Source organism: Opisthocomus hoazin, chromosome 1, assembly GCF_030867145.1.
Source record: "Opisthocomus hoazin isolate bOpiHoa1 chromosome 1, bOpiHoa1.hap1, whole genome shotgun sequence".
NCBI lineage: Eukaryota > Metazoa > Chordata > Aves > Opisthocomiformes > Opisthocomidae > Opisthocomus > Opisthocomus hoazin.
In genome coordinates this window covers 106363192-106388352 of record NC_134414.1, presented here as the reverse complement: position 1 = coordinate 106388352, position 25161 = coordinate 106363192, and the positions used below count along the sequence as shown (strand labels likewise).

General features: G+C 39.7%; 1 protein-coding gene across 9 annotated transcripts in view; it reads left to right on the top strand.

Moving 5' to 3' along the window:
• Positions 1-25161, top strand: part of TTC3 (tetratricopeptide repeat domain 3) — a 73712-nt gene that overhangs the window by 29456 nt on the left and 19095 nt on the right. For all 9 annotated transcript variants that reach the window (XM_075432078.1, XM_075432094.1, XM_075432068.1 and 6 more), the window contains 14 exons: positions 1967-2027; positions 4416-4482; positions 7525-7662; positions 8678-8758; positions 9466-9578; positions 11547-11673; positions 15403-15525; positions 15630-15731; positions 16421-16513; positions 17184-17248; positions 18661-18797; positions 21128-21442; positions 22553-22816; positions 23262-23308. In XM_075432078.1, coding sequence (XP_075288193.1) covers positions 1967-2027; positions 4416-4482; positions 7525-7662; positions 8678-8758; positions 9466-9578; positions 11547-11673; positions 15403-15525; positions 15630-15731; positions 16421-16513; positions 17184-17248; positions 18661-18797; positions 21128-21442; positions 22553-22816; positions 23262-23308 — 1733 coding nt within the window. The remainder of the gene's footprint in view (positions 1-1966; positions 2028-4415; positions 4483-7524; positions 7663-8677; positions 8759-9465; positions 9579-11546; positions 11674-15402; positions 15526-15629; positions 15732-16420; positions 16514-17183; positions 17249-18660; positions 18798-21127; positions 21443-22552; positions 22817-23261; positions 23309-25161) is intronic.

Sequence of the window (25161 nt, the reverse complement as noted above, 5' to 3'; positions counted from 1 at the left end):
AAGTTCTTTCTGGCTTTCAAAAGGATTATTGTTTTCCATCATTAAAATGTCTCTATTATGAGGAATTGGTGATGATTATTAGTGTAGCTTTGGAGTTTTTAATGTGTATGAACTGCTTCAACAGACACCGATTCAGACTTCTGTGTGACAATTTCAATAAATTGTTCATGAAATAATTCCGAACATGTTCAGTCTTCATGACACTTGATTTTTGTTCTGATTAAGTTTTACGTCATTAAGTAGTTTTTAATGAAAAACTACTTGTGGCACAAAGCATGAAAGTGTGTATGCATACGATTTAACCTGAGAAGTGAGTACATGAGACATCCCCCTGGCATGAGTGAGATTGCTCAATGGGTAGATTTGTATTTTTCCACAATTAGTGTCTTTCAGTATTTTGTATCCAATCATATAAAATACTTCTCTGAGTATCATGAAATAAACATTTTTAAGCATAAATAGTTACTGAAACTTTATATTTAAAATTAATAACTACTTTTTTCAAATTTGATATTATGGTAGTTCAGCATAAGTGTAATCAAGCAATATTTAATGATCTAGGTAGCTGTACCTTATGTTTAGGTTCCAGTGCTCAAATAGTGTGAATCCAGGTGCTGGACTGTATGTTGTCTGTGTGATTGTGTCCAACATTAGGAAGCCACATTTGCCTCCTAAACTGCTTCTGAAAGATTATAGCTGGAACTATCCCCTCTTGGAACAGGTAGCTGAGGCAGAAGGCGGCATTCCTATATGCCTTCTAAAATCCATTAGGTTTAACTAGCAAAAAAAATCTGCTACTCTGCATCCCTTCAACTTAACCATGTGTAGTAAGGAACACCTGCAACGTGATGCTCAGCAGTTCTGCAACTGAATTTGTCAGCTGCTTGTTGGTTCCTTACCAGACCAGAAATGCTCTTTTTTGCCTTACTTGTCTAATTGTCCGGTTACCAGAAGGCAGCTCTCCCATAAGTGGATTTTGTCACTGTTGCTGTTGAAAGTCATTAATGCCTTGCAAAGTTCTAACTAAAAGTTCTTGAAAATTAAAAACTTCTTGACTTAATTGTGAATATGCATATGCACATTCAGATGCCTAATGTTATGGTTTAATTTCCCAGAAAACGGTTGAGAGATTAATTTGCAGTTAATACCATGGCTTCCTTGTTTTGACCAACCTCAATAAAGTATTGAAATGTTTTCTTCTTCCTTGCTACAAATGAATTGTTTATTCAGCTTGTAAGCCCTGTAATTAATAAATGACAGTGTTAGATCTCTGAAGTTGTAAATGGTATTAGTAAAGTTTTGCGTGAAGTCTTTGACATTAAGTTTCAGAGTTAGAAATGAATCAGTATCACAGGATAGGTTCTTTCCCGTCTTTGTGATCCAGTATTTCCACATTGTCAAACATTTTTATTTTGTAATCAGGGACATTTATCTCGATCCGACTCATATGTTTACATTTCTAAGACTAACGTGGATTGAACTTAACTCCTTTAGCAGTGTATTTTTGATGTAGCAGACTCTTTCAGTAAAATTACTATAGTCAAACTAGAACATCCATAGTGATCTATTATTCCCTTTAAAAGTTCTAGTTATCAGCTAATAGTGAATAACTGTGATTTTGTATAATGTACTGATTTCTTTAGCTTGGAGTCCACTTTAATAGTTGTTACAATATTGTAGAGTCAGATCATACCTTACAGAATTTTAAGATTCTTCTGTTTATTAGATGTATCTTTTCCCCTTTAGAGGATTAATAAAATCCTATGCTACTTAATAAAAATAATCAGATTCATACGGTAACACTCAGAGGTGGCTTTTTGAAAAACTTCTCGGTTGTGTTAGTTTTTTGATATTGTAAATGTTTAAGATGTATTATTTATAAAGTGAAATGTGAGTTCCAAGTGCATTTTTATTCCTCTGTTTTAGGTGATGATCATTTTGTTTGAAATATTTTTTCTCATTGCAGGCCAAAGTCATCAAAACAAAGGAAGGCCAAAAACCAAACCTGGTGACTCTGAAAAGACTAGGTAAGAAATGTATTTATTCTTTAATTTATTACTATTTTGCATTATTTTGTGTAGCACTTAAAAAGGAGTTAATGCAACTTTGACTTGCTGCTTGCTCTTTGCTAATTGCTTTGTTGACATTGTTTACATACTCTTCAGGATATATAGTTCATGTTAAGATAGCTGATTAAAGTTCACAAAATTCCAGTTTTGACGAAGAGCCTGAGTTAATACTTGAAAACTAAATATTTTCCAAAGCTCAGCTGTATTTTAGTAAATGAAGGCATGTTTTTAATAACTGCTGTTTAAAAACTGTTGCCCAAAAGCAAGTCACACAGTATAGCCATAACAAAAAATTTCCTTCACAGCAAAAGATAATATGAATCTTGTTCCAGTTGTTACATTCAAACTTACATCACAACATAACTCAAGCTCTATCTTATTTTCAAGGCCTCTTTGTACTAGCTCTACTTTGTGTACCAAATAATTTTTAAAACTTCTCTGACACTTCACGTTCTTATGAAGAAAAAGAGATTTGACTGTGAGGAAAGCATTGTAAGTCAGTCTCAGAACTGAACACTAGAAAAGAACTTTTACTCAGAGTCCTTTAGTTGTTTGTAGACTTGAATGCTTAAAGCATATCAGTGTCTGATTTTAAGTATATGAATACTCCCAGTAGAACATGCTGAATGTAAATGAGTATGCTTGATGGTTTGGATTAGTTAGTTATTAGATTAGTTGAGATAAAAAGTACTACAGATATTATGGACAAGATTTATGCTTCCATCTGTTACAATGTTTAAAACAAGGTTTAACAAAAGAAATAATTATTTCCAGTGATACTGGGGCCAACGTGCTCCAAACAGCTTTGGGGGAATTGCTGCGTTTATAGGCAATTCCATTCACCAGAGTATTTCCTCATCTGATAGGTAGTTAAGAATTGTTACTGCTGACTTGTTTCTAAGATGACTGAGGCAAGTGGCGACTTACTACTTAAGGCCACGCAGAATGGAAGCTTACGATGTTTTAACCTAAGCTGTGAAATTAGAGAAATTAAGCTCTGACTGCACTTTCTCGCTTGTATGCTTCTTCAGCTAGTGTTTTTCAGCTGTATTTAGGATTCTTAAAAACAGATGAGGGATACAGCAAAATAAGCTGTTTATATTGAAATAGTAAAGTTTACATTAAGTGATAATTTTTAATGCAGATTTTCCATGTAGAAAAGTCCAAGCCTTTAGGAAATCTGGGAGCTGAACCTGATTATCCCCAGTTCTAACTGAAGTGTGACCGCAAAGCCTACCATCTTTTAATCTATATTTATTACAGTACAGTCGTTTTGTTTTTCTGTAACTCTTTTTGAGTACCACTGTAGCTAGGACAATTGAAACTTTGTCACAGGAGTGGTCATTTATGTTATTTAACTGAGTTGCCGCTGGCTTCTTTCTCCTTTCACTTTAAGGGGGAGGAGAGACATTAGAATTCACTATGGTAACAAATCCTCTTTAAAGTAACTGAACCATCTGCATAACTGCTTCTTTCATAGGGAAGTTTATTAGGCCTATAAAAAAAAATACAGTATTTCTCAACAAGTGAAGTGCATGGTCAGTTACAATCTTATCTCCATTTCTGTAATTAGCAAGTTGCCTGGATTCCAAAAAACGAGGGAATCCTCTGACATGGTAAAGAATTTTATCTCAGTTGATGAGCATTTGATGCCTTTGAGTGTTGGCCAGAACCAAATGTGTGTTAGCAAGAGGCACTACAGTGGCATGAATGATTGAGTAGCAATCTTAGCATTGAGGATTTAGAGTATGAAGCAGTATTTTACCTCTTCTTCATACTTTATCCATCCTCTCATTGTGCATGGTGTTTCTGCTGCAATAGTGGAAAGGAAGAGCTGGGAAGAACAACTCTGTTCCTCTTTTCTCTGCCCTCCCTGCCCCTACCATGCATAGCTGCTACACATATTTGATTTTAAGCAGTGGTTGTGCTAGAGTAAAGGATCTTTTACTTATGAAGAGCAGAGAAAGGGGAAGAGGCCTGAGCACTGCTGCCTTTGGTGTAGGGAACTTCTCTAGTCACCTGTCGCACTGCTTCATAAGATCAGCTCAGCTGAGAATAAGGTCCAGAAGATAAAAGAAAACAAATAAAATGATAGAGAAGACTCCTACTTCCCTGAAGCCCTAGTGATTCCAGAGCCAGAAGTATATGAACTACATGAATAGTATCATAGTCCTTGATAGTATCACAGTACTTGTTATCACAATTGTTAGTGTGCCATAATAATCTCTAGCGTAAAGGCAAATGCGTTGTGGTTGATAAAAGCACAGAAACTTCTGTTTCATGAAAATAAGATTACATATAAAGTACACGTACAAACTCACGATGCCATTTTCCTGTTATTTGTAGAGATCACCTTGATTTGAAGATAGATTCTAAAGCCATCCAAGATAAACTCTTCTGTACTGTGCAACAGGTAACTGGGAATTGATTAGCATATGACCTTAAGTGTAAATGATTTGTCACCTTTTAGTAGCACTGTCCAAAATCTCAATTCGTTAAAAAATTTACCACTTCATGCTTAGCCTGACTTTTGTCAGGGTACAAAGATGATGTAATTACACTGATTTATACTGTCTTGTTGCTGTTGGTGTTGTTTTTCTTTCTCCTTCTTTTCTTCCTGTAAGACCTCACACTGGAAATTAGTGTAAGAAAACTCAGTATAGTCATAGAATAACTTAGCTAGAAACATGATTTAGTAATATATCTTATATCTTAATTTGTAATAAAAACTACAAAAATTGCTGGGAATCATGCAGGGATTTCCGGAAGTTCTGACTAAATCTGTTTTCCTATGTTTAATACGTGCATTTGGACATAATCATAGAATGGTCTGGGTTGGAAGGGACTTAAAGATCATCTCGTTGCAACCCCCCTGCCATGGGCAGGGACACCTTTCACCTGACCTGGTTGCTCAGAGCCCCATCCAACCTGGCCTTGAACACTGCCAGGGAGGGGGAAGCCACAGCTTCTCTGGGCAACCTGTTCCAGTGCCTCACCACCCTCACAGTAAAGTATTTCTTCCTTATATCTAATATAAATCTACCCTCTTTTAGTTTAAAGCCACTACCCCTTGTCCTATCACTACATGCCCTTGTAAAAAGTCCCTCTCCAGCTCTCTGAACTTTCAACAAGGAGCTTAAGAACAGGAACAAATAAAATAAAAATGCTTGGTATTAGTCACTTCAAGCATTCAGAGGTTCTGTGATGCAGGAAAGGAAAAGGGATCTCTCTTCTGTAAGTTCTCTCTGAGGTCCAGGGGAGAGGCGACAGGGCTGCTCTGAATCCATTCTCTGCCCAGCCTGTATCTGTGCTTGGGATTGCCCCGACTCAGATGCAGGACCTTGCACTCGGCCTTGCTGAACTTCATGAGCTTCGCACAGGCCCCCTGCTCAAGCCTGTGAAGGTCCCTGTGGGTGGCATCCCTTCCCTCCAGTGTGCTGACTGCACCACACAGCTTGGTGTTATCGGCAGACTTGCGGAGGGTGCGCTCAATCCCAGTGTCCATGTTGCTGACAAAGATGTTAAGCAGCACCGGTCCCAATACTGACCCCTGAGGAACACCACTCATCACTGGTCTACACTTGGACATCGAGCTGTTGACTGCAACTCTTTGAGTGCGACCATCCAGCCCATTCCTTATCCACCAAGTGGTCCATCTGTAAAATCGATGTCTCTCCAATTTAGAGACAAGGATGTTGTGTGGGACAGTGTCAGATGCTTTCCATGAGTCCAGGTAGATGACATCAGTTGCTCTTCCCTTATCCCTTATCCAATCATATAACATTTTTGTTGAATGGCTGTTTAAAGTGCTACAAAATTCATAAATTGAGAGTGCTCCTTTTCAAGTCTTATCAGTAATGAATGATGAGAATCCCAAAGCTCTTGGATGAAATCATGGGGACATACATAATTAGTCATTTCCTCTCTGTTAATTTGAGGAAGTAGGTACTAGAAATCTCTATTTTGTTTCATTATCTCATAAAAGAAAACTGGATTCAGGAGAAGGTGCAGGTTCTGCCTGCACTAAGACCCCTTATTTCTTTTAAAATACCTATTTTTATAAGGCTAATGCACTACTAGTATCAAAAGTAATGTTTTTAGTTGGCTTCATCAGCTTCATATGTCATGTAGCTTAACATGAAATTAATGTCATCTGTTCTGTAAGTATGTGCTCTGACCCATTACCTTGTATCAATAGTTCTAGGAAATTAAAGTAAGTCTCAATCATTTTTTCATTAACTTGTTTCTGTGTTTTGGTCTTTTCTGTATCTATTTGTAGTTTCCACTGTCTCTGCCACTTTTGTTTATAACTGTGATTAGATCATGGCTATTTTCTTATGTTTGTCCTTTTTGGTTAGTTGACAGGATGAAAGCAAAGGAAGATCAAAATTCATAGATGCTCAGGAAAATACATTCAGGACATGCATTAAGTTTAGTATGTCAAAAGCCTAATTCAGTTCACAGGACTACAATTAAGTACACTATTAGAATAAGATTTAAAAAAAATGAAGCAACTCAAAAGTTAGTATGTTCCATTCTTCCCAAATCTTCCCATTCTTTCGATTTCTCCCCATCCACGACCCTGTCTTCAGAATCCCAGGCTCAAATTTTAACATATGGCAGGAAAAAAGGGCATTTAATGAAAAGCTTGTAAAGCAGGATTACTTCATACTGGAGATTAATTCATACTGAAATGAGGTAGTGGCGACCTAAAATACACAGGTGGCCCTCCCTGTTCTTTGTTTTTTGCTTGTGATTGCAGGAGTAGGTGTTGGAAGAGCTTTTTAAATAGCTGAATTACTTCTGCCCTGGCACAATGATCTGCTTCCCAAAGCTAGTTTTATTTGAGTGTTTCAACACATCAAGAGAATAGAAGTTCGTAGTTGTGCAACTGCTTGTCTTGATTTACAGACTTACTGTTGGAAAGTCCCGCAGACTTCAGGAAGTGTCTGTAGTGAAAGACTAATAACATAATGCATTCTGAAACCTGCTAGCATTAACTATTAACCTAGATGGAGGGAGGGCGCAGGCATAATTAAATAGTTCTTCAGGTTTTTCAGAAATGGTTGTACACAAAATGGAGTCTACAAGCAGGGAAAAGCATAAGTCTGGGTTGGTTTTTTTTTAATATGTAAGGGTTAAAATGATGCTTGAACTGAACTTGAAACTTTCTGGAGAGAAACGGATATAAACTTAGAACAAAAACTAGATTTTTAAGAGATTAGCAGCAGTAGGTCCATGAAGGTCTTAAGTATTTAGAATTTGAATTTAAAACAGTTTTATAACAGTGTATCTGATTTACTGCTTTAAGAGTGGAACTGTGATGAAACCAAAGAAAGTACAGAATTTTAAGTTGTCTGTTGAATAAGTATTTTAGCAAATAGTTTGCTTGCTTAAAAAAAGAAAAAGGAAAGATGGTTTTCTTTTGGATTTACTCTTTTCCTAAATATTTTAGGTGGATTTAACTATGTTGCCAGAAGCAGTTAAATCCCTTGTTCGTGATGGTTATACAGCCTTGATGGACCAGCGGTGTCACAGTGCTGAACAAGCCTTCTCGCAATTGTTGAGCATTCTAAATCCTTCACAATTAAAGGTAAACTGAGAGGAATAATGGAGTTTATTAGGGTAATTGAAGTTTATGCTTTCAATATCATGTTTCATTCTTTCCTTTCACCAAAACAGTCATTATTATTGAATTGTTGCCTGTGATGTTGACTACAGTGCTGGGTGTTTCACTGATACGTATGCCAAGGAGCTTACAAATGACAACAGGATAGTAGTGTAGGATGTATTTTCGTAGTGTTCAGCATACACATGCATTTCTAGATGCAAACTAAAAAATATTTACCAAAATAATATTCTTACAAGAGTAAGATATTCTTATCAAATATCTTACTTGATAAGAAACTACTATCATCAGCTTAGCCTTCACTGATAATAATATAGGGTAAAAATAATTTTTATTCTTCAGATCAGATAGATAACTCTTTGATGGCATACTGTGAAATTTTGTGTATATGTATCTATCTAATCAGCCACTGACCCATCTGTCATCCTAGATTTCTATAAATTGCTGTACTGTGTTATGTTTTGTGTGACAATGTGTGTGCACATGTGTTGCTGTGTTGCAGGCTCCCATTTTAGTAAGGGCTGTTGCAGTGCCAACAAAAGAAGGCTGTCCAAGCAAGTAATGCGCCAGTGCATCTGGAATTGTGACCTAGTTTACTAGGAAGAAAAAGTTTGTTGTTTTTTTTTTTTTCTAAAAAAGAATCTCAATTCTGAACATAAAATACAGCAAAGACACACTGCACTGCATGAAGTCAACATAGTAAGGCCTGTAGTTACAGCATTTCTAAAAGCAGACATTTCAGGATGTATCACATTGAAATATATAGGGGTGCTAAATGACCAGCAGTAAAGCTGTAGTTAACCTTCACTTTTAATGCTAATTGTAACATAAATCTGGGTAGAGGCTAAGATAAGAAGGGTAAGAAAAGAGTTTCCTATCTCTGTTGTAGTGAAGATCTTCAATTCACAGTACACAGTAATGTAGTTACCAGCAAAGTGTTTTTGTGCATGCTACTCCTATAATTTGACTCTATTTGCAGCAACTGAATCTTCGTATTATTAATTATGTTGTAATCATCTATGGACATGCCACTGCTCTGCTTGGAATAGGACAGCCTGAGGTATGACATTAAGCCACTGTATTGCTTTTATTCAAAATTCTAGTTCGGGTAGTTGGTCATCCATTTTTGTCTCTTTTTAACAGACAGAAAATGAGTGGGGAGGGAAAGCTTTTGTCACCCTTTAGAAAATCGTATGGTTTAATATCTGAAAATAGATCTTTTAATGGTTCTGGACAAATTAAGCTACCAAATAAAATTTCTTTTTAAGCTTTCAGATGAGATTCTTAAGTATTAATGAAGCATAGGCAACTATTTTTCTTCTGCTTTCTTGTAATGTTGTGCACCAGTCTTTCTAACACAAACAGTCTGATTCTAAAACAAGAGAAAGAGAATGCTTTTGGTTCTGGAAAGCACCGTAACAGACATGTGGGTGGTTGGGTTGGTGGTTTTTTTTTTTCTTCCCCTGCAGTGTTTAAAAATATTCAATGTCTTATTTTAAAATGTCTGGGTGTTTGTACCTTGGTGAGCTCAATCATTTAATTTCGTTATTTCAGAGAGAGCTCATGTGTACATAAGAAGTTTCTTTTTTTTAAAAAAAGGAAAGCCTTTGTGTGTGATTATAGGGTTGCTTAATTCCCTTTAATGTTCATACGACTGATCAAAGAATAGGGCATACTGACCCACTCTACTGGAACAAAAAAAGCAGAGGAAAAGTGAAAAGCTTCTGGCAAAGTGTCATGTATTTTTGTCTTGCATATATTTTAAAGGCATTAACAAAGGCTGAAGACCAGTTTAAGAAAATAATTGAACAGTACCAGGAAGAAAGATTTGGTTGTTTAGCATATTATGGGATTGGGAAAGTATACCTCAGACAAAACAGGTTGGTATATAAAGCTTCAGTATTTGATACAAAAAAAATTTGCATTTGAGAAACCATGTGCGTTTGGGTTAATTGTTCTTTGTTAATCACTAAATTCATACATCAGAATGATTTATTACAACTCGTAAGTTTGTTACTGCAAAGGATGTAATGGCAGCCGCTGAGCCGAGCAGGGTCCAGGGCATGGGAATGTGACTGGCCAGCACACCCGGCCAGCGGAGGAGAGCTCACAGGAGAAGGACAAGCCCCATTGATCTCAGGGGGAAGAATGTATTGTAAAGAAAGCTTAACTTATCTCTGCGCCAGGGAGACGGGAGGAGGGTAACCTTGGTTTTAGATAAGGCAGCTGCGCAAGTGAGTCATCGGGCTCCCTGAAACCGGTAAAGACTCATGTCTCCTGAGCTAGCCAGTCCAGCGTGGGGAGAGGGGGGCACCGTGTTCGTGGCTCAGTGGAACGCGAAGAGCAGAAACGGGACAGCTGGTCAAGCTGAGAGCCAAGGGCCTGAGCTGGCTTCAACCCACGTGTCGCTGGCGGTAAGCGTAGGGAGACTGGTGATGGGAATCACGTTTGTGTTGCTTCAACTGGGGGTTGCAATTGCCACGTTCTGCTTTGTGTTGCCTTTTCAGTGTACCCCTATACTGCTCTGCTTCGCCAGAATGCCCCGCAGGGCTCGGTGGGCTGACCCTGGCTGGCTGGCAGACCCTCGCCCAGCTGCGCTCCGCCCCCCCCGCCCCCCGGCAGGAGAGGGGAGAAGGCAAGGTGAAAAAGCCCAGAGGTTGAGATAAAGGCAGAGAGATCACTTGCTAATTGTGCTCACAGGCAAAACAGGACTCAACCTGAGGAAAATAATTTATTGTCTGCTAAAATGGAGTTGGATGGTGGGAAACAAAGGGAAAAAAACCCTAAACTCGCCTTCCCCCTCCCCCGCCTTTATCCGCGGCTCGACTTTGCTCCCTCAGCGCCGACTCCTCCGCGGGGCCCGCTCTGGCAGAGGCCCTCCGAGGGCTCCTCTCCAGGGGCCGGGGGGAAACTGCGCCCTGCCTGCCGGACCTCCTCCTCCTCCTCCTCACCTCGGTGCTCGAAGGGCTGTTTCTCGCGTGTTTTGCCCTTACTCCTCACGGCCGTGCAGCAGGTTTTGCCCCTTCTTACCCCTGCTTTCCCTGAGGCCCCGCTGCCTTGCCCGAGGGGCTCGGCTGTGCCCTGCGCAGGAGCCGGCTGGAACCGGCCGTGTCTGGAACGGGGCAGCCCCGGCCCCCGACCAACCGTGCCGCGTGAACCCAGTACAATGCCAAATAAATTAAGTAAGTTTTACAGTAAACATTAAACTCTCCTCGTGGAATATCTAAAGCGCTTGATCAGAGGGCGTTGGGCTCTGAGAAGGGGTTCCCCGTGGCCAGGTGCAGTCAGGCCCTGTCACTGGGGTGTGGCTGTGGTTCCCCTTAGCAGGTGTGACCCGTGGTGAGGCTGTGCGTGTGTCCCAAAGAGGTGCGGACGCACACACGCATGTACACACGACAGCACAGCTGGCCACCCCGGGCAGAGCCGCTCCGGTGCGTAGCACTGCCTGAACGCCCGTAACATACAAGTGCGGGTAGCAGCGTCCAGTGCCTCCTCCCTGGCTGGTCAGGGCTGAAGGTCAGTAGTAAACATATGTGTGCTCTCGAGAGCGACAAGCACACTCATGTTCATGGGTCCCTTGAATATCAGTGCAGGCTCTGTCGGCATCGTATCCGTGCCTGGACGCTGGGCCCCTTACACAGGCTGCCTTACTGGCTCGCACCTTGAGTGTTGTATACCAAAGAGTCTTTAGACAGAGAACTTAATGAACGAGGTGCTCTTTCATTCCACGTGCTCTTACGGTTACCATTTTTGTCCTTGGATCATAAAATGAATCATGAAAGTATTACAGGCCTTGTAGAAGTTACTTATATGTGGTCTGAACATGTTGTACCTGTTTCAAACTTCAGATTTTCAGAGGCACTTGATCAGTTCGTGAAATCACAAACAATGGTTAATCACAAGATAGTACCTGGAGTATTAACTTGGCCCACAACATCGCAGGTCATTGAAGAGACACGAACAGAGAATTTACAGGTATGTTTTTTTTTTAAAAAAAAAGACATAAAAACCTGTTCTGTAAAATGGCCTTTCAAAAAGAAAAAACAACCCAGAAACCCCATTTATCATCCTCCCTGCCTCGCTGTTGTCAAGGCCAAAGAAAGATCGGGAGTGAAAGGAGGGCTGACTTTGCCCTCTTCAAGGAGCTACTGGGAGGAATCCCGTGGGCCAGGGCTCTCGAAGGCAGAGGGGTCCATGAGTGCTGGTCGCTCTTTAAACGACACTTCTTCCATGCACAGGAGCAATGCATCCCCCTGAGAAAGAAATCGAGCAAAGGAGGCAGGAGACCTGCATGGTTAAACAAGGAGCTTCTAGTGGAGATCAGGCAGAAGGGAAAGGTCCATGGAATGTGGAAAGAGGGGCAGGCCACTTGGGAAGAGTACAGAAACGTGGTCAGAGCGTGCAGGGATGCGACGAGGAAGGCTAAGGCCCACCTGGAATTGAAGCTGGCAAGGGATGTCAAAAACAACAAGAAGGGCTTCTTCAACTACATCAGCAGCCAAAGGAAGGCTAGGGACAATGTGGGGCCGCTGCTGAATGAGGTGGGTGTCCTGGTGACGGAGGATGCGGAGAAGGCAGAGCTACTGAATGCCTTCTTTGCTTCAGTCTTCAGTGCTAAGACTGGCCCTCAGGAATCCCAGGCCCTGGAGGTAAGAGAAGAAGCCTACAAAGAGGAGGACTTTCACTTGGTCAAGGAGGACTGTGTGAGGGATTGCTTAAGCGATCTGGATGTCCACAAATCCATGGGCCCCGATGGAATGCACCCACGAATGCTGAGAGAGCTGGCGGATGTCATTGCTGAGCCACTCTCCATCATCTTTGAGAGGTCCTGGAGGACAGGAGAGGTGCCCGAGGACTGGAGAAAGGCCAATGTCACTCCAATCTTCAAAAAGGGCAAGAAGGAGGACCCAGGGAACTACAGGCCGGTCAGCCTCACCTCCATCCCGGGAAAGGTGATGGAGCAGCTTATCATCAAGCTGCTTGATGATGGAGGCCATCATCAAGCAAGTGGAAGAAAAGAAAGTTATCAGGAGTAGTCAGCATGGATTCACCAAGGGGGAATCATGCCTGACCAATCTGATAGCTTTCTGTGATGACATGACTGGCTGGGTAGACGAAGGGAGAGCTGTGGATGTTGTCTACCTTGACTTCAGCAAGGCTTTCGACACAGTCTCCCATGATATCCTCCTAGGGAAGCTGAGGAAGTGTGGGCTGGATGAGTGGTCGGTGAAGTGGATAGAGAACTGGCTGAATGGCAGAACTCAGAGGGTTGTCATCAGCGGCGCTGAGTCTAGTTGGAGGCTGGTAACAAGTGGTGTCCCCCAGGGGTCAGTACTGGGCCCAGTCTTGTTCAACTTCTTCATCAACGACCTGGATGAAGAGTTAGAATGTACCCTCAGCAAGTTTGCTGATGACACCAAACTGGGAGGTGTGGTAGACACACCGGAAGGCTGTGCTGCCATTCAGCGTGACCTGGACAGGCTGGAAAGTTGGGCAGAGAAGAACCTGATGAGGTTCAACAAAGGCAAATGCAGGGTCCTGCACCTGGGGAGGAACAACCCCATGCATCAGTACAGGCTTGGGGTGGACCTGCTGGAGAGCAGCTCTGCGGAGAGGGACCTGGGTGTCCTGGTGGATGACAGGTTGACCATGAGCCAGCAGTGTGCCCTGGCTGCCAAGAAAGCCAATGGCATCCTGGGGTGCATCAAGAAGAGCGTGGCCATCAGGACGAGGGAGGTTCTCCTTCCCCTCTACACTGCCCTGGTGAGGCCTCATCTGGAGTACTGTGTCCAGTTCTGGGCTCCCCAGTTCAAGAAAGATGAAGAGCTACTGGAGAGAGTCCAGCGGAGGGCTACAAGGATGATGAGGGGACTGGAACATCTCCTCTACGAGGAGAGGCTGAGGGAGCTGGGCTTGTTCAGCCTGAAGAAGAGAAGGCTGCGAGGGGACCTAATAAATGTTTATAAATATCTGAAGGGTGGGTGTCAGGAGGATGGGGCCAGACTCTTTTCAGTGGTGCCCACTGACAGGACAAGGGGCAATGGGCACAAACTGAGGCACAGGAAGTTCCGTCTGAACATGAGGAAGAACTTCTTCCCTCTGAGGGTGACGGAGCCTTGGAACAGGCTGCCCAGGGAGGTTGTGGAGTCTCCTTCTCTGGAGATACTCAAGACCCGCCTGGACAAGGTCCTGTGCAGCCTGCTGTAGGCGACCCTGCTTCGGCAGCGGGGTTGGACTAGATGACCCACAGAGGTCCCTTCCAACCCCTACTATTCTGTGATTCTGTGATTCTGTTTCAGTGCAAGCACTGCTGCTCATTGTCTAGAGTGCTGTCAGCCGCAAAGCCTGGTCTTTGCAGGGCAGAACTCTTCTTGCACCAACAAATTTGAACACCTGGGAAGCATCCCATTCACAGCACAGGGACGGGGGCTCTGTGTCAGGCTATATGCTTGGGTATTTCTGTGTAATAATATCATTCTGATCTGCTCCAAGTGTTTCAGAATATGTTAACTTTTTAGTTACATATTACCAAGCTTTAGAGAGAACCGGTTAAAAAGTTTGCATTAGCAAGGATGTGAAGTTGAAAATTTCAGCAATGGTGCTATATTTAAAACCAAATAGGAGAGTTTCACTGTGTAGTTCTTGGCCAATGCATTGGGAGTTGTATGATAAAATTCCCTGTTTGACTTGAAAAATCTGACTTGCACTTCTGACACCACAAATTGCTTTCTCACATTGAACAGCTCTTTGTTTATATATGCATTGTTACTATTGTTACTGTTTTCTAAACTATAGTTGAGTCAGTGTTATTTGTGAAGGATTTCTGGATAAACCATGCCATGAGAGGCAAGGCGTGTGAGCTCCTCTGCATGGAGGCAGTTTGTCACAGTAGAACATGCTAGGTTATTCAGCGTCTGAGCTTGGCTGTACGATACTGGCCTGTTTCATTTCTGGCAGAAGCAGCAGTACTGTTGTTTCCTAAACAAAAACTGACCTAAAGATTTCTCATAGACCTGCATCTGATGCCACAGTAGTCTGGCCACAGTAATACATCAGTGGTCTGGGACTGCCAGAGAGCATAATGGAAATATCTGAAAGGCTGTAACTGGTAGTCTGTTTGTTTGTAATAATATTTTATTAATCTGGGCTCAATGCCAACCCTGTGGGACTTGAACTGACTACATAAAGCCACTGAAATGTCTTTACCTTGGTTGCTGGTCTGGGAGATCTCCCTAGCTCCAGTGCAGGGCCAGGTCTGAGCTGGCTGGGAACCTACTTGATCCTGTAATGCACATCCCAGGTGAGGCACTCCTGAAATGGTGGAAAGGATGGAAATGAGCAGGCACTCCGTTTTTGTCACGTTATCTGAGTAATCTGGCTCATCATTTTGGCCATGGAAAACTTACTACATTCTCATGTGTTTGGAATTGGTCAGCATGTAAAGCGTTGGTCCAAGATAAACCTGCATGCAGGGAAGCTATGAATACTTAGCTGATAGCAGTTCAAACGAGCTTTTGAATCTTTTGCTGTAGAAAGACAATCTTCCATAGCTTTCACTAGAAAAGAGTTGTTCTTTTGATATTAGTCATTTGCTGTTCAAAAAGATGTGTGTTTCATTGCAGAGTTCCCTAGGAGCTTGTAAGTAGATACTGAATATTTTCTTGGTTTCTGTGCAATTTGTTTTGTATCTTTTGTGTTTCTCAGTTGATTTTAAAGAATTGTATTGAGGAATGCAAGTTCCATCCAGAACCAGACGCAGTTTGTCGATACCAGCTGTGCCATGGCCACTCCAAAATCCAAATATATTTTACAGACCCGGACTTTAAGGTAAGTTTTTGGTTTAAAGGGTTTGGGAAAGAGCATTTCATGTTTACATGTTTTCTGTGTGTTTTTTTTTTAAATGTTAAATTCATATTATTTCTCAATGTTAGGGTTTTATACGTATTACTTGCTGTCAGCAGTGTAGAGTGGACTTTCATATCAGCTGTTGGAAAAAGCTGAAAACAACAAACTACAGTGATAAAAATAATAAGGTAAGAGCTGTGTCAGAGAATAAGCATTTTATTTTTTCCTTTTTTTAGTCAAGATTATAGTATTCCTTTGGTTTCTGGTAAGTGCGATGCTATAGCCTGATGTTCCCCCTGCATGACGATGGCAAGAGGAGAGATAGGAAAGAGGAGTCTCTTGCTAAATTGTTTGACATGCAAGTGTGGGTAAAGCTTGCTGTTGTCTACAGAAGAAAGGCCTGTCTGTGAAGGCTTAGTATGCTTAGCCTGTTTATCTTGCATCATTTGTGTCCTCCCATGTGGAAATTTATTCCTTCTACAGTTTTGCTGTTGAAGCAACAGTTTGACATTGAGTATGCGTAAAAGAATTTTACGAAATGTAGTACCAGCAGCCACTATAAAATGAAGGGAAATCCAGGCAGAGTATGAACTCAGAAAAGAATATTTTTAAAGTTGACTCTTGAATGTGAAGTTGGAGGAGGAAGGGCTTTGCTGTAGCTTTGGAAATAACAAGTGTATGCCACGGATCTGGGATTCTTTGAGCTGCAGTCCTTGCCAAGCCAGCTGTCACTTGCTTTTCTCATCCGATAAGAATTTAGAACTGTGCTAGCTTTAATTAACCTTGGTCATCTCAAATTAAGAAATTATAATCTGTGTAAGAAGGTAGATTTTGTGTGAGTTTAAATCTTTCTTGTGTGTATCATCTTCTCCTACAGGATTTTCTTCAAGAATTGTGTTTCACTCCTGATTGTATGGGCCTTATTTCAAAAATAGTTATTTTCAGTTCTTCTGGTCTGATAAAATGTGAAGTAAGTAAACGGTCTTACAAAAAATGAAAATAATCTTTAAAATATTTACTCTGGTATAGGAAATAAAGTGAAGATGAGAATGTAACTGCAAATTCATAAGTAATATGCTGTCTTAATTATAGCATCTGAGCATTATTTAAGAGTATTAATTACCAGTTCTGGAGCAGGCATTACCTTATGGTATTGGTTAGAATTGTCATGGGTAGAACTAGAGCTTTGTTTTATATTTAGCTTGCACGACATGAAAGGACTGTTAGTTTAAATTGGAACTAATCTTGCTAAATGAAATAATTGTAATGAAAGAGTGCTATTACCCTCTACAGTGTCACTGGAAGGTGGATACTTCTTCCCAGAGCAGTACTGGTCTGTTAGAAGCAAAAACAACGAAAAAAAAAAATTGTAAGGTTTGTTTCCTGCCCACTGGTAAAGCAAAACAGCTTCCAGTTCTTCCTGACTTTGTGTTATCTTTCAACCCGTCTTTTCTGCAGATAAAGAAGTATTGCTATATACCAAGATGTAGCAGTAGAATATAGTTTTAGGTGGACCTTCATGAGGCTTATGTGTTGTAGTATTACTGCTTTCGAAAGCATCAGATGTTCTTGGGTTTTGAGTATAGCAATGTTGCATTGTAACCCCAATTTAATTAGTGTGATGTCACTTCTTTTGCTAGTTTGAACAAAAAATCACAAAAACCAAGGAACCACCAAGAGCCAGTATTAAACAAAAATGTTCAAGGTAAGCTCACTACTGTTTAAGACTAAGTTGAATTAGTCTGAGACCAGAAGTTTTCTCTAGGATTGGTTTTCATGCCTTTTTAACAGTTGCTAAAATACCACAAATACTTTGGAAAGCTGTTCTTGCCCTTTACCTCCGATTGAACTAAAAAGTCTGATAAAATGTATTGTGATACAATTATGAAAGCATTTAAATTGTAAAAGAAAATACAGAGCTACAGATTTATAATGAGCACAGGAGGGCATTAACTGGTGTTTCTGAATAAATTACTGGTAGCTTTTTAGTGCTCAAAGGTCTTTAAAAACATTTTCAATTTGACTACAGGAAAATTTTCAGATATACAGGATATGAGTTGATGCAAATCTGATTTCCCACACCTCTGTATTGAGGGGTAAATTGTCCATTGCACCATTGACTTCCTGGCAATTTGAACCAATAGTTTTTGAATATAAATTGCTTCAGCCATCTTTAAGTCTTGATACCTGAAACCTGATGTCGTTGTGAAATCTGTGGGCAGGGAAGTAACATGTTGTTTGTGAAAAGTGTGATTTGGAGGCTGTGTGCAGAACTTGAGGACTGTTTCCTGACTTTTGCTCTCCATACATGTTTTTTATTTGTGCTAAGATACTTAACGATTGGAATGCTAAAAGAATGAGTGTCTGTTATTCTTCTTAATGGATGGAGTGTCTTAGTTACACTCGACTTTCACTCTGCGTGTCTAGATTAGAATACCACCTCGATTTTCAGTCTGAGATTGCAAGCATTGTTCTATTCCTTCCCCTTGCTAGAGGGAAGAAACTCAGCAAGATTTTTAGCTGGATAGGAGAGGTGTTGCTGTGTGGCATAAGTTCAGCACCACTGCTCCACATCACTTCCTATCTAACCAACTTTGCATGAATGTTTAGAAAGTGTAAATAAAACCTGTATATAGTGACGTTACTTCTGTTGTTGATCCATGTACCTTTGATATAACTGAGCTTATGCTTTGTGGTCAAGTAAGGTTATAAATAATGAGGAATCATGCTGAGAGGGTGAACAGAATCGATTTTTAGAAGTTAAGGAAATCAAATGTTAATATTTGGTTCAAAATGCTGAATTATAAATTAAGAAAAAACCTGATAGTATTGAAGTTTATCTTAATGCAGACATCATTAATAGGAGTAAAAATTATTGCATCTTGAGTATATTCTTACACTTGCATACTTGATCTTTATGAAACTTTTATGAAGTTTTGTAGTGTCTTAGCGTCTAGATAAAAACTAGCTTTATAATATTTGTACTTTTCAGCATAATTTGTAGTAGAGTGGAGCTTATAGCTATTGTAAGATATGAAAAACAACTGAGATGTGCATAGCTCCTTTGACAACTTCTCTCAGCTAGCATTAGGCTCACTGCTTAATTGCTTTTTTCAGTCTTAGGAAGTTAAAAATGAAGCAAGAAAAAAAATTACGAAGAAAACGTGCACGAGAAGAGGCACAGAATTCTGCTAAAAAGGAAATAGAAGAAAACCAGATGGGAGACAAACTGTCTCAATGCAGTGATCACAGTGGTATGTGGAAGTATAAATTATTGTTCTAAGTTATCATGAGGTAGTATAATTAGCATTCTGAATGTCCTAAGTAAAATTATAGCAGAATACTAATACTGAACATAATCCTTCCTTTAAAGATTTGCATTTTTACCTAAGATTGCCTTTATTTGAGTTCTGTTTTTAATTTCTAAATAACTGTAAGATTTTAGTATATGGTTAAGTTCCTTGTAGAAAACATTTATTCTTGCTTCATTGGTTCATGAAGAAGTAGCCTGGAGAGGGCACAGGCTGAAATTCCAAGTTAATCTCTTGAAAAGTGGTTTCAGAAAAAGCTTTATGCCCAGCAAGTCAGGACACTGTATCTCAGATAAAGAAACAATGATATCCTAACTACAGAAACTGCAGTGACATGAAAAGTACATTTCAGAGGACTGGTGAAAATAAAATATTTTAACCTGCAAGTATGTAGTCAGTTAATGCTTTTGTGTTCCAGTTATGTTGTTTTGCAGCAGTCTGTATGTATTTCACAGGTGTGAACTTTCACTGCCTTTTGTATTAGGGCAACCTACAGTGCAAAGAAAAACGGCTGATTTTTTTTTTTTGTTTCAATTTTTGTCAACTTTAAAATAGTGCTCACATTAATTTCCCTGTAGAATTTCATATTCAGTACTTTGAGGGGACTTTTTCATCCCATACATGCCATACTCGGGGTTCTCCAGAACCTGGTTACCTGTGCAATGGCATATCCTGGCACTTTCTCTATAAAAAGCTCTCAGGTGCTAATCTTTTTAGACTTTTTTTCCTTAACCGTGTATGTTTGAGAGCAGTCCCTTCCATTAGCACCATAGATTACTATTTTTGCTTCCGTGTGGTTTTCTAAAATAATGTTCAGCTGACTTTCTGTTGATTTTTTTTTTTTTTTAAAGTCTAAGCTATCTCCTTTCCTACAGCTTATCTTTAGTTCTGGTCCTTGCAGCCACTCTAGGTCACTCAGTTACATGTATATGGCTTGACTGTCCTAAATGCCCTTGATGTGACAAAAACACTCACCCTGAAGTAGTGTGGGTAAAAGTTGGGACCCCGATACAGGAGTGTGTCAACACCCAGCAACTCAATGCAGTTCTGCAAAAATCTCTGTGTTGGCCAACCTTTTTCATTTGTCCGGAGTTAATTCTGTAATAAAATTGAAGTCTTGTATGTATATGGAGACAAGCTATCTACCACCTTGTTTTTTTTCCTTGGGGAAATTTTGTGAGGAAATCTTTCAAAAAAACATCTAATTTAATCTCCTAAGCTGTCTGAGAGGTTGAGAGGCCAATTTCAGGGAAGAGCTAGATCACAAAGGGTTTTCTGTTTTGTATTTAGCAGCCATAGCTACCTTTAAATAAAAACAAATCTGCTTGTAAATTGGAGAGGAGTGCAAGTGAGAGGAGCACTCATTTGTATGCACATTTGTAAGATAAGAGGTTTTTAATGCAGACACCTGCAGGATGAACTCAGGCATGGCTTATACCTGTAGAGTTCATTAAATCTGTTAGTATGCTTGGGACTGTTTGTGTTAAAATGCTGAATTATCCCAGGTGTAATATGTAGTGCTTTGATTTAAAAAGTCTTTTCAGATCTATTTTGGAAAAAAGACTAACTATAGTTTTTGTGAAAAGAAAACGGATTTTGAAATAATTTCAGTAGTCTTATAGAACGACACTTTCAGAGCTTAACTGACAGTAACTATCGTCAAAAAAAGAGTAACTATAGTATTTTTTTGATGATAGTTACTGTCAGTTAAGCTCTGAAAGTGGTGTCCTATAAATGTGTGGTCTTGAAGAATAATGAAAGGTGAAGGCTGGTATGAGCCAGTAATCTTTTTTACTCTTGTTCTACAAAGAACCAGTGGCAGGGTCAGGGCAAAGGTTTGCTACTAGGTGTACGCTGGAGTGTTCAGAAGTGTGCCTGTGCTCTGGGAACTGATGCTTGGGGGAGTTTTGTCTCTGTATCAGGGCTGGCGTGCAGTGCACGCAGATAAATCTGTATAAAGAATTGCTTGAAGCTAGTATTACTGGCAGGTATATTTTTTTTTTTTTTCTTGCTGAGATCTAGTTAAGGTGCTAAGGATTGTTTCTTTGTGTAGACCACATTTAAAACAACATTGTGTCAATTTCATAATGCTAAGGCTAGTTCATATGGGAAGTTATATATTCTGTAATTTTCAGTGTTGTGATAAGGCAAATAAATAATTAAAACTAACACTTATTCCACATTACCTGTACTTTAAAGTTGATGTTTGTAACTGTAGTAAACAGACATGAAATCTTGTTTTGTTTTGTTTTTTTTTTTAAATCCCGTTATAGGTTATGTTCAGGATTTATATGCTGGTGATCGAGTCCTGCAGCATATCAGTCGAAATGCTGAGCAAATAAAAACAGCTGTTCGCGATGCTTCCAAACTGTTAAAGGAATTACTTTCATGGTTTGTAATCAGTGAGGAAGATTACAAGTCGTATTCCAAAACTAGCAGCATGTCACATGAAGTGATGGAGCAGCTCATCAGTTACTTAATTCAAGAAAAAAACAGAGTTAAAACAAGGGGTTTTATCTATGTGCTGAGTGAGCTGGAAGAAGTGGATCCCAAATTACACAAGTGGCTGAAACATCTTAACAACTTGGGTAGGCTATATGTTTATGTAATAGCAGATGACCTTACCCTGTCATAATTGTTCAGTTTACAGATGAGAAGATAACCTCCCTATTTTCCAGTCTTGCTTTGTTAACTTTAAATGGTGAAGTTAAGCTTTCCTCTTTTTCATTTACTTGATTGTTAACTAGGAGTTCTAGAGAAGAAAGTATGACCATTGGTAACACAGGAGCAATCTCTCTGGTCTCTGCAAGTAAAGCGCTCTAGTATGGCAGGGCTGTGTCCATGTAGGAAAGAAAATTGACCAGATTTATTTTTTTATTGTCTTTAAATTACGGAATAGTCTTAAATGATAATATTTGTATAAATAATGAGATGCCAAAACCTTGGAGAAGATTTGGGTTTGTTAAAGATTTTATTCTCACACGAGTGGGTTACACTAGGTATTGCTTTATTCAAAACTCGGAGTTGGGCCATCACCTCAGTGAGTGGCAAAGCTTAACTCGCTAGACCAGTTTATATACATTTATTAAACCCATTACATCAAGTCTAAAATCTACATAAGTTTCTAAGCAACCGTTCCGTTCCTTTAAGTACATCATTTATTAAGTTCTTTCTATTCTTCTGTCTTCGTAGAATTCTCCGTCGCTGGTTTCAGGCCTTTCTTGGTTTCAGGGTCATCTCGGAGTCATCGTCTGTCCTTCATCTTCTTTTGTGAATTCTGTTTGATACAATCCATACAATCGGTGTCCATCCCAATTGCAACATACCGATTGTATGGTTTCTTAACACACAACTGAATCTCTGTTCTAGTTCTATGATTTTATTCTATATCAATCTTTATAATCAATCTCTAACAGGGTTCTTAATTCTATTCTGTTGCATTCATGTCCTTTAAGGAATTTAGGTAGATTTATTATACAGATAATAATTTGGTGCTGACTAAGAGTAAAATTTATATAAACTCCATTTATCATTTTTGTTTGCCATTTCAAGATACAAAAGGTTTTACATAATCTGTTTCAGCTACTGTACATTTAATTTCTAGAACAAACTGTTCGTCTTTGAAGAGGAATATCATACTGTAAGCACTAAAGCTCTGAAGCCGGAATGAAATGTTGGGTTTTTTTCATCTCTTTTAGGTCTGACAGCTACAAAGAACTTTCTCCTTCAGTATGGACAATTTTTAAAAGAGCTTGACCTTTCTATTTTAACCACACTCTGGAATGAGAAGTATGGTAGTAAATTTGACTATGTGACAACTAGTTCTGGAGACAAAGAAATTCGTGATTATTTCTTAAAACCACCCCTAGAGAAAACCCGCTGTTTTATATGGCTGTTAGAAGACAACAGAGAAAATTTTCCGTTTCTTCATCAAGCTTTAGATGAATTCTTTGATAAAATGGGTAAGTATGGAGAAGTCATAATTCTTACAAACATTGTATTTTGTCTGGTTTTACACCACATTTGATGGGCTCTGTAAAAGGGTGAAACCTCAGCAAACTACTGGCCACCCCATTATATGGAATCTTCTGTGTTCAGTGCTTAAAAGGCAGTATGGCCTCAAAAGGCAAGCCACCCGTTTTTAGGTTACGTTCTGCAGTTTTGTTTCATGTGCCACAACCAACACGTGGGTTTACCTTTATGTATATATGTTGTCCAACCAAAATAAGTATTTATCTTTCAGTTTAAGCATAAGGATTCTGCAACTACAGTCTTGGAGATGCTGTGGTGGTATTTGATAAAGGATTATAATAATTATTGCTATAATTTCATAGCTCACAATTTGAAGTTACATAAAATATTCCTATTTCTGTTTACGGATGTGACTTTTTTTTATCCTTTCAATAGATGACCCTACCATTATATTAAAGAAGCAGGGAAATGAAAGTATATCGGTAAGTGAACTTAACGTCTATTTGGTATAAGCTCAGAAATGAGTACGAGTGTGGTGTTTTAAAAATGTTCAAAAAGTGGCTAGAGACATGCATCTTGTGGTTGATTTTACATCATCATCCTTCAGACCTGATTAGAGATTTACTCTTACTCTTTTGTTTTACCTTCTTGTCCTCCTGTCCCCCCCTTTCTTAAAGCGTTTGAAGACTGCATACCCTTTTTCCTAAACTTCTGTCAGTAAAATACTAGTTCAGGGTTTTCTCTTTAGTTAAAACACAAACCAAGAAGATACCTTTTAGATTATGAGCATTGCAAGGATGCGGATGAGGGTACACTGATGTGCTGTATCACCTCCTTTGGATAGGGAAAACGAGGCAAATAAGGTGCATGGAAATAGTATTTACATATTATTTGATCACAGCAGTTGGGTGTTCACTTGAAAAAAAAGTCTCTCTAAAAGTAGCATTGGGGAATTAAAAGAGGAAAAAGAAGTGCCCGATTTACAGAGGTGCTCCTACTAACTGCAGTATCTGCATATTTACTACGACAACTGAACCTGAAGCATGATTCTTCCTTGAGTGTGCTTAGCGTGAATCTGCATAATTTTGGACACTAATTGTACTGTATATTTGATATTCCAAAGGAACAAATAGGAAGGTAGTGTACCCTAGCTTTATCTTCAGATGTCGTTAAACTGTAAGGCTCAGTTTGATGTTTGTTCTGCTCATAAGCACAGTAAATTTGAAGTGAGTTAGAATTTATAGATGCTTTTCAGATTCAACCCACAAGTCTTAAACTGTACATCATTCTGAATTGCTTTTTGATTACTATATTAATTAAAGTGCATTCTAATTGGCAGAAGTATATTATATGTTTCAGTTAATTATGTGTTTGAAGCACTCTCATTTAAATTTATTCTAGCCTGCAGATAAATTTATCTGTACCAAACTAAGATTAACTTTTGATACAGAGTAAATCGTTAGGGTTAATTAATTAATGTGCATCTTAATAAGATGTGAAATCCTTTGCTTTTTCATTTAATGAATTGGAAATCCAAGAATTAAGTGAAAGCCATTATAATAAAACTACTTCTATTTCAGTATTACTTATATCCTAAAATTAACTGTTAGTAAGTTACTGTTAGTAGAGTTATGTTAATCTATGATCACTGTTAAGGGAGAAGCTGCTGCCTGAGCAGTCACACACCATTCAAGGAGTCACAGACACCCCACCCGAGACTTTAACTGCTGGGACTGGAGTCCCTGTGCAGCGGGTGACTCCAGTGGGCTGATGGATGCCCTTTTTCGACTACACACTCACTCTCACTCGCTCGCTCTCAGGCGCTTCCTCATCCCTCAGGCTCGACCCTAGGTTTCCCAAAGCAGAGCCTCCGACATGACGTACGCCAGTTGAATTTATTGAGCGGTACAGTGGTGTAAAACAGCTTGAGCCGGATGCCTCTGAAAAAAGAAGTCCCTGGGCAATTATACCCTGACAATCTAAGTTCCTGCCCCGCACGAGTTCTCCACGTGGTGTCCAACGGCAGCTGATCCAGTGGTGTTATTTGAGTCTGGGAGCTTCTGTCCCTCATCGGGCCCCTTCATTGTCTCTGGGCAGGCTGAAGATTCTTCCCTTCTCTTCAGAGAGGTCCTGCTGCTGTCAGTTGATGACTTAACTTCCTTAGCTTCTAGCTGCAACTCAGTCCTTGGGGCCCTCCTTCACTGAGCTTGGCAAGGGTTCAGTGAAAGTTCACAGTATCCAGGTGGCAAATTCGCAACGTGCAGCCTAAGGCTTCAGTGAAGTTAGCGACTAATGCTAAGCAAGTTGGTTATATGAGCACACAGATGTATGCACA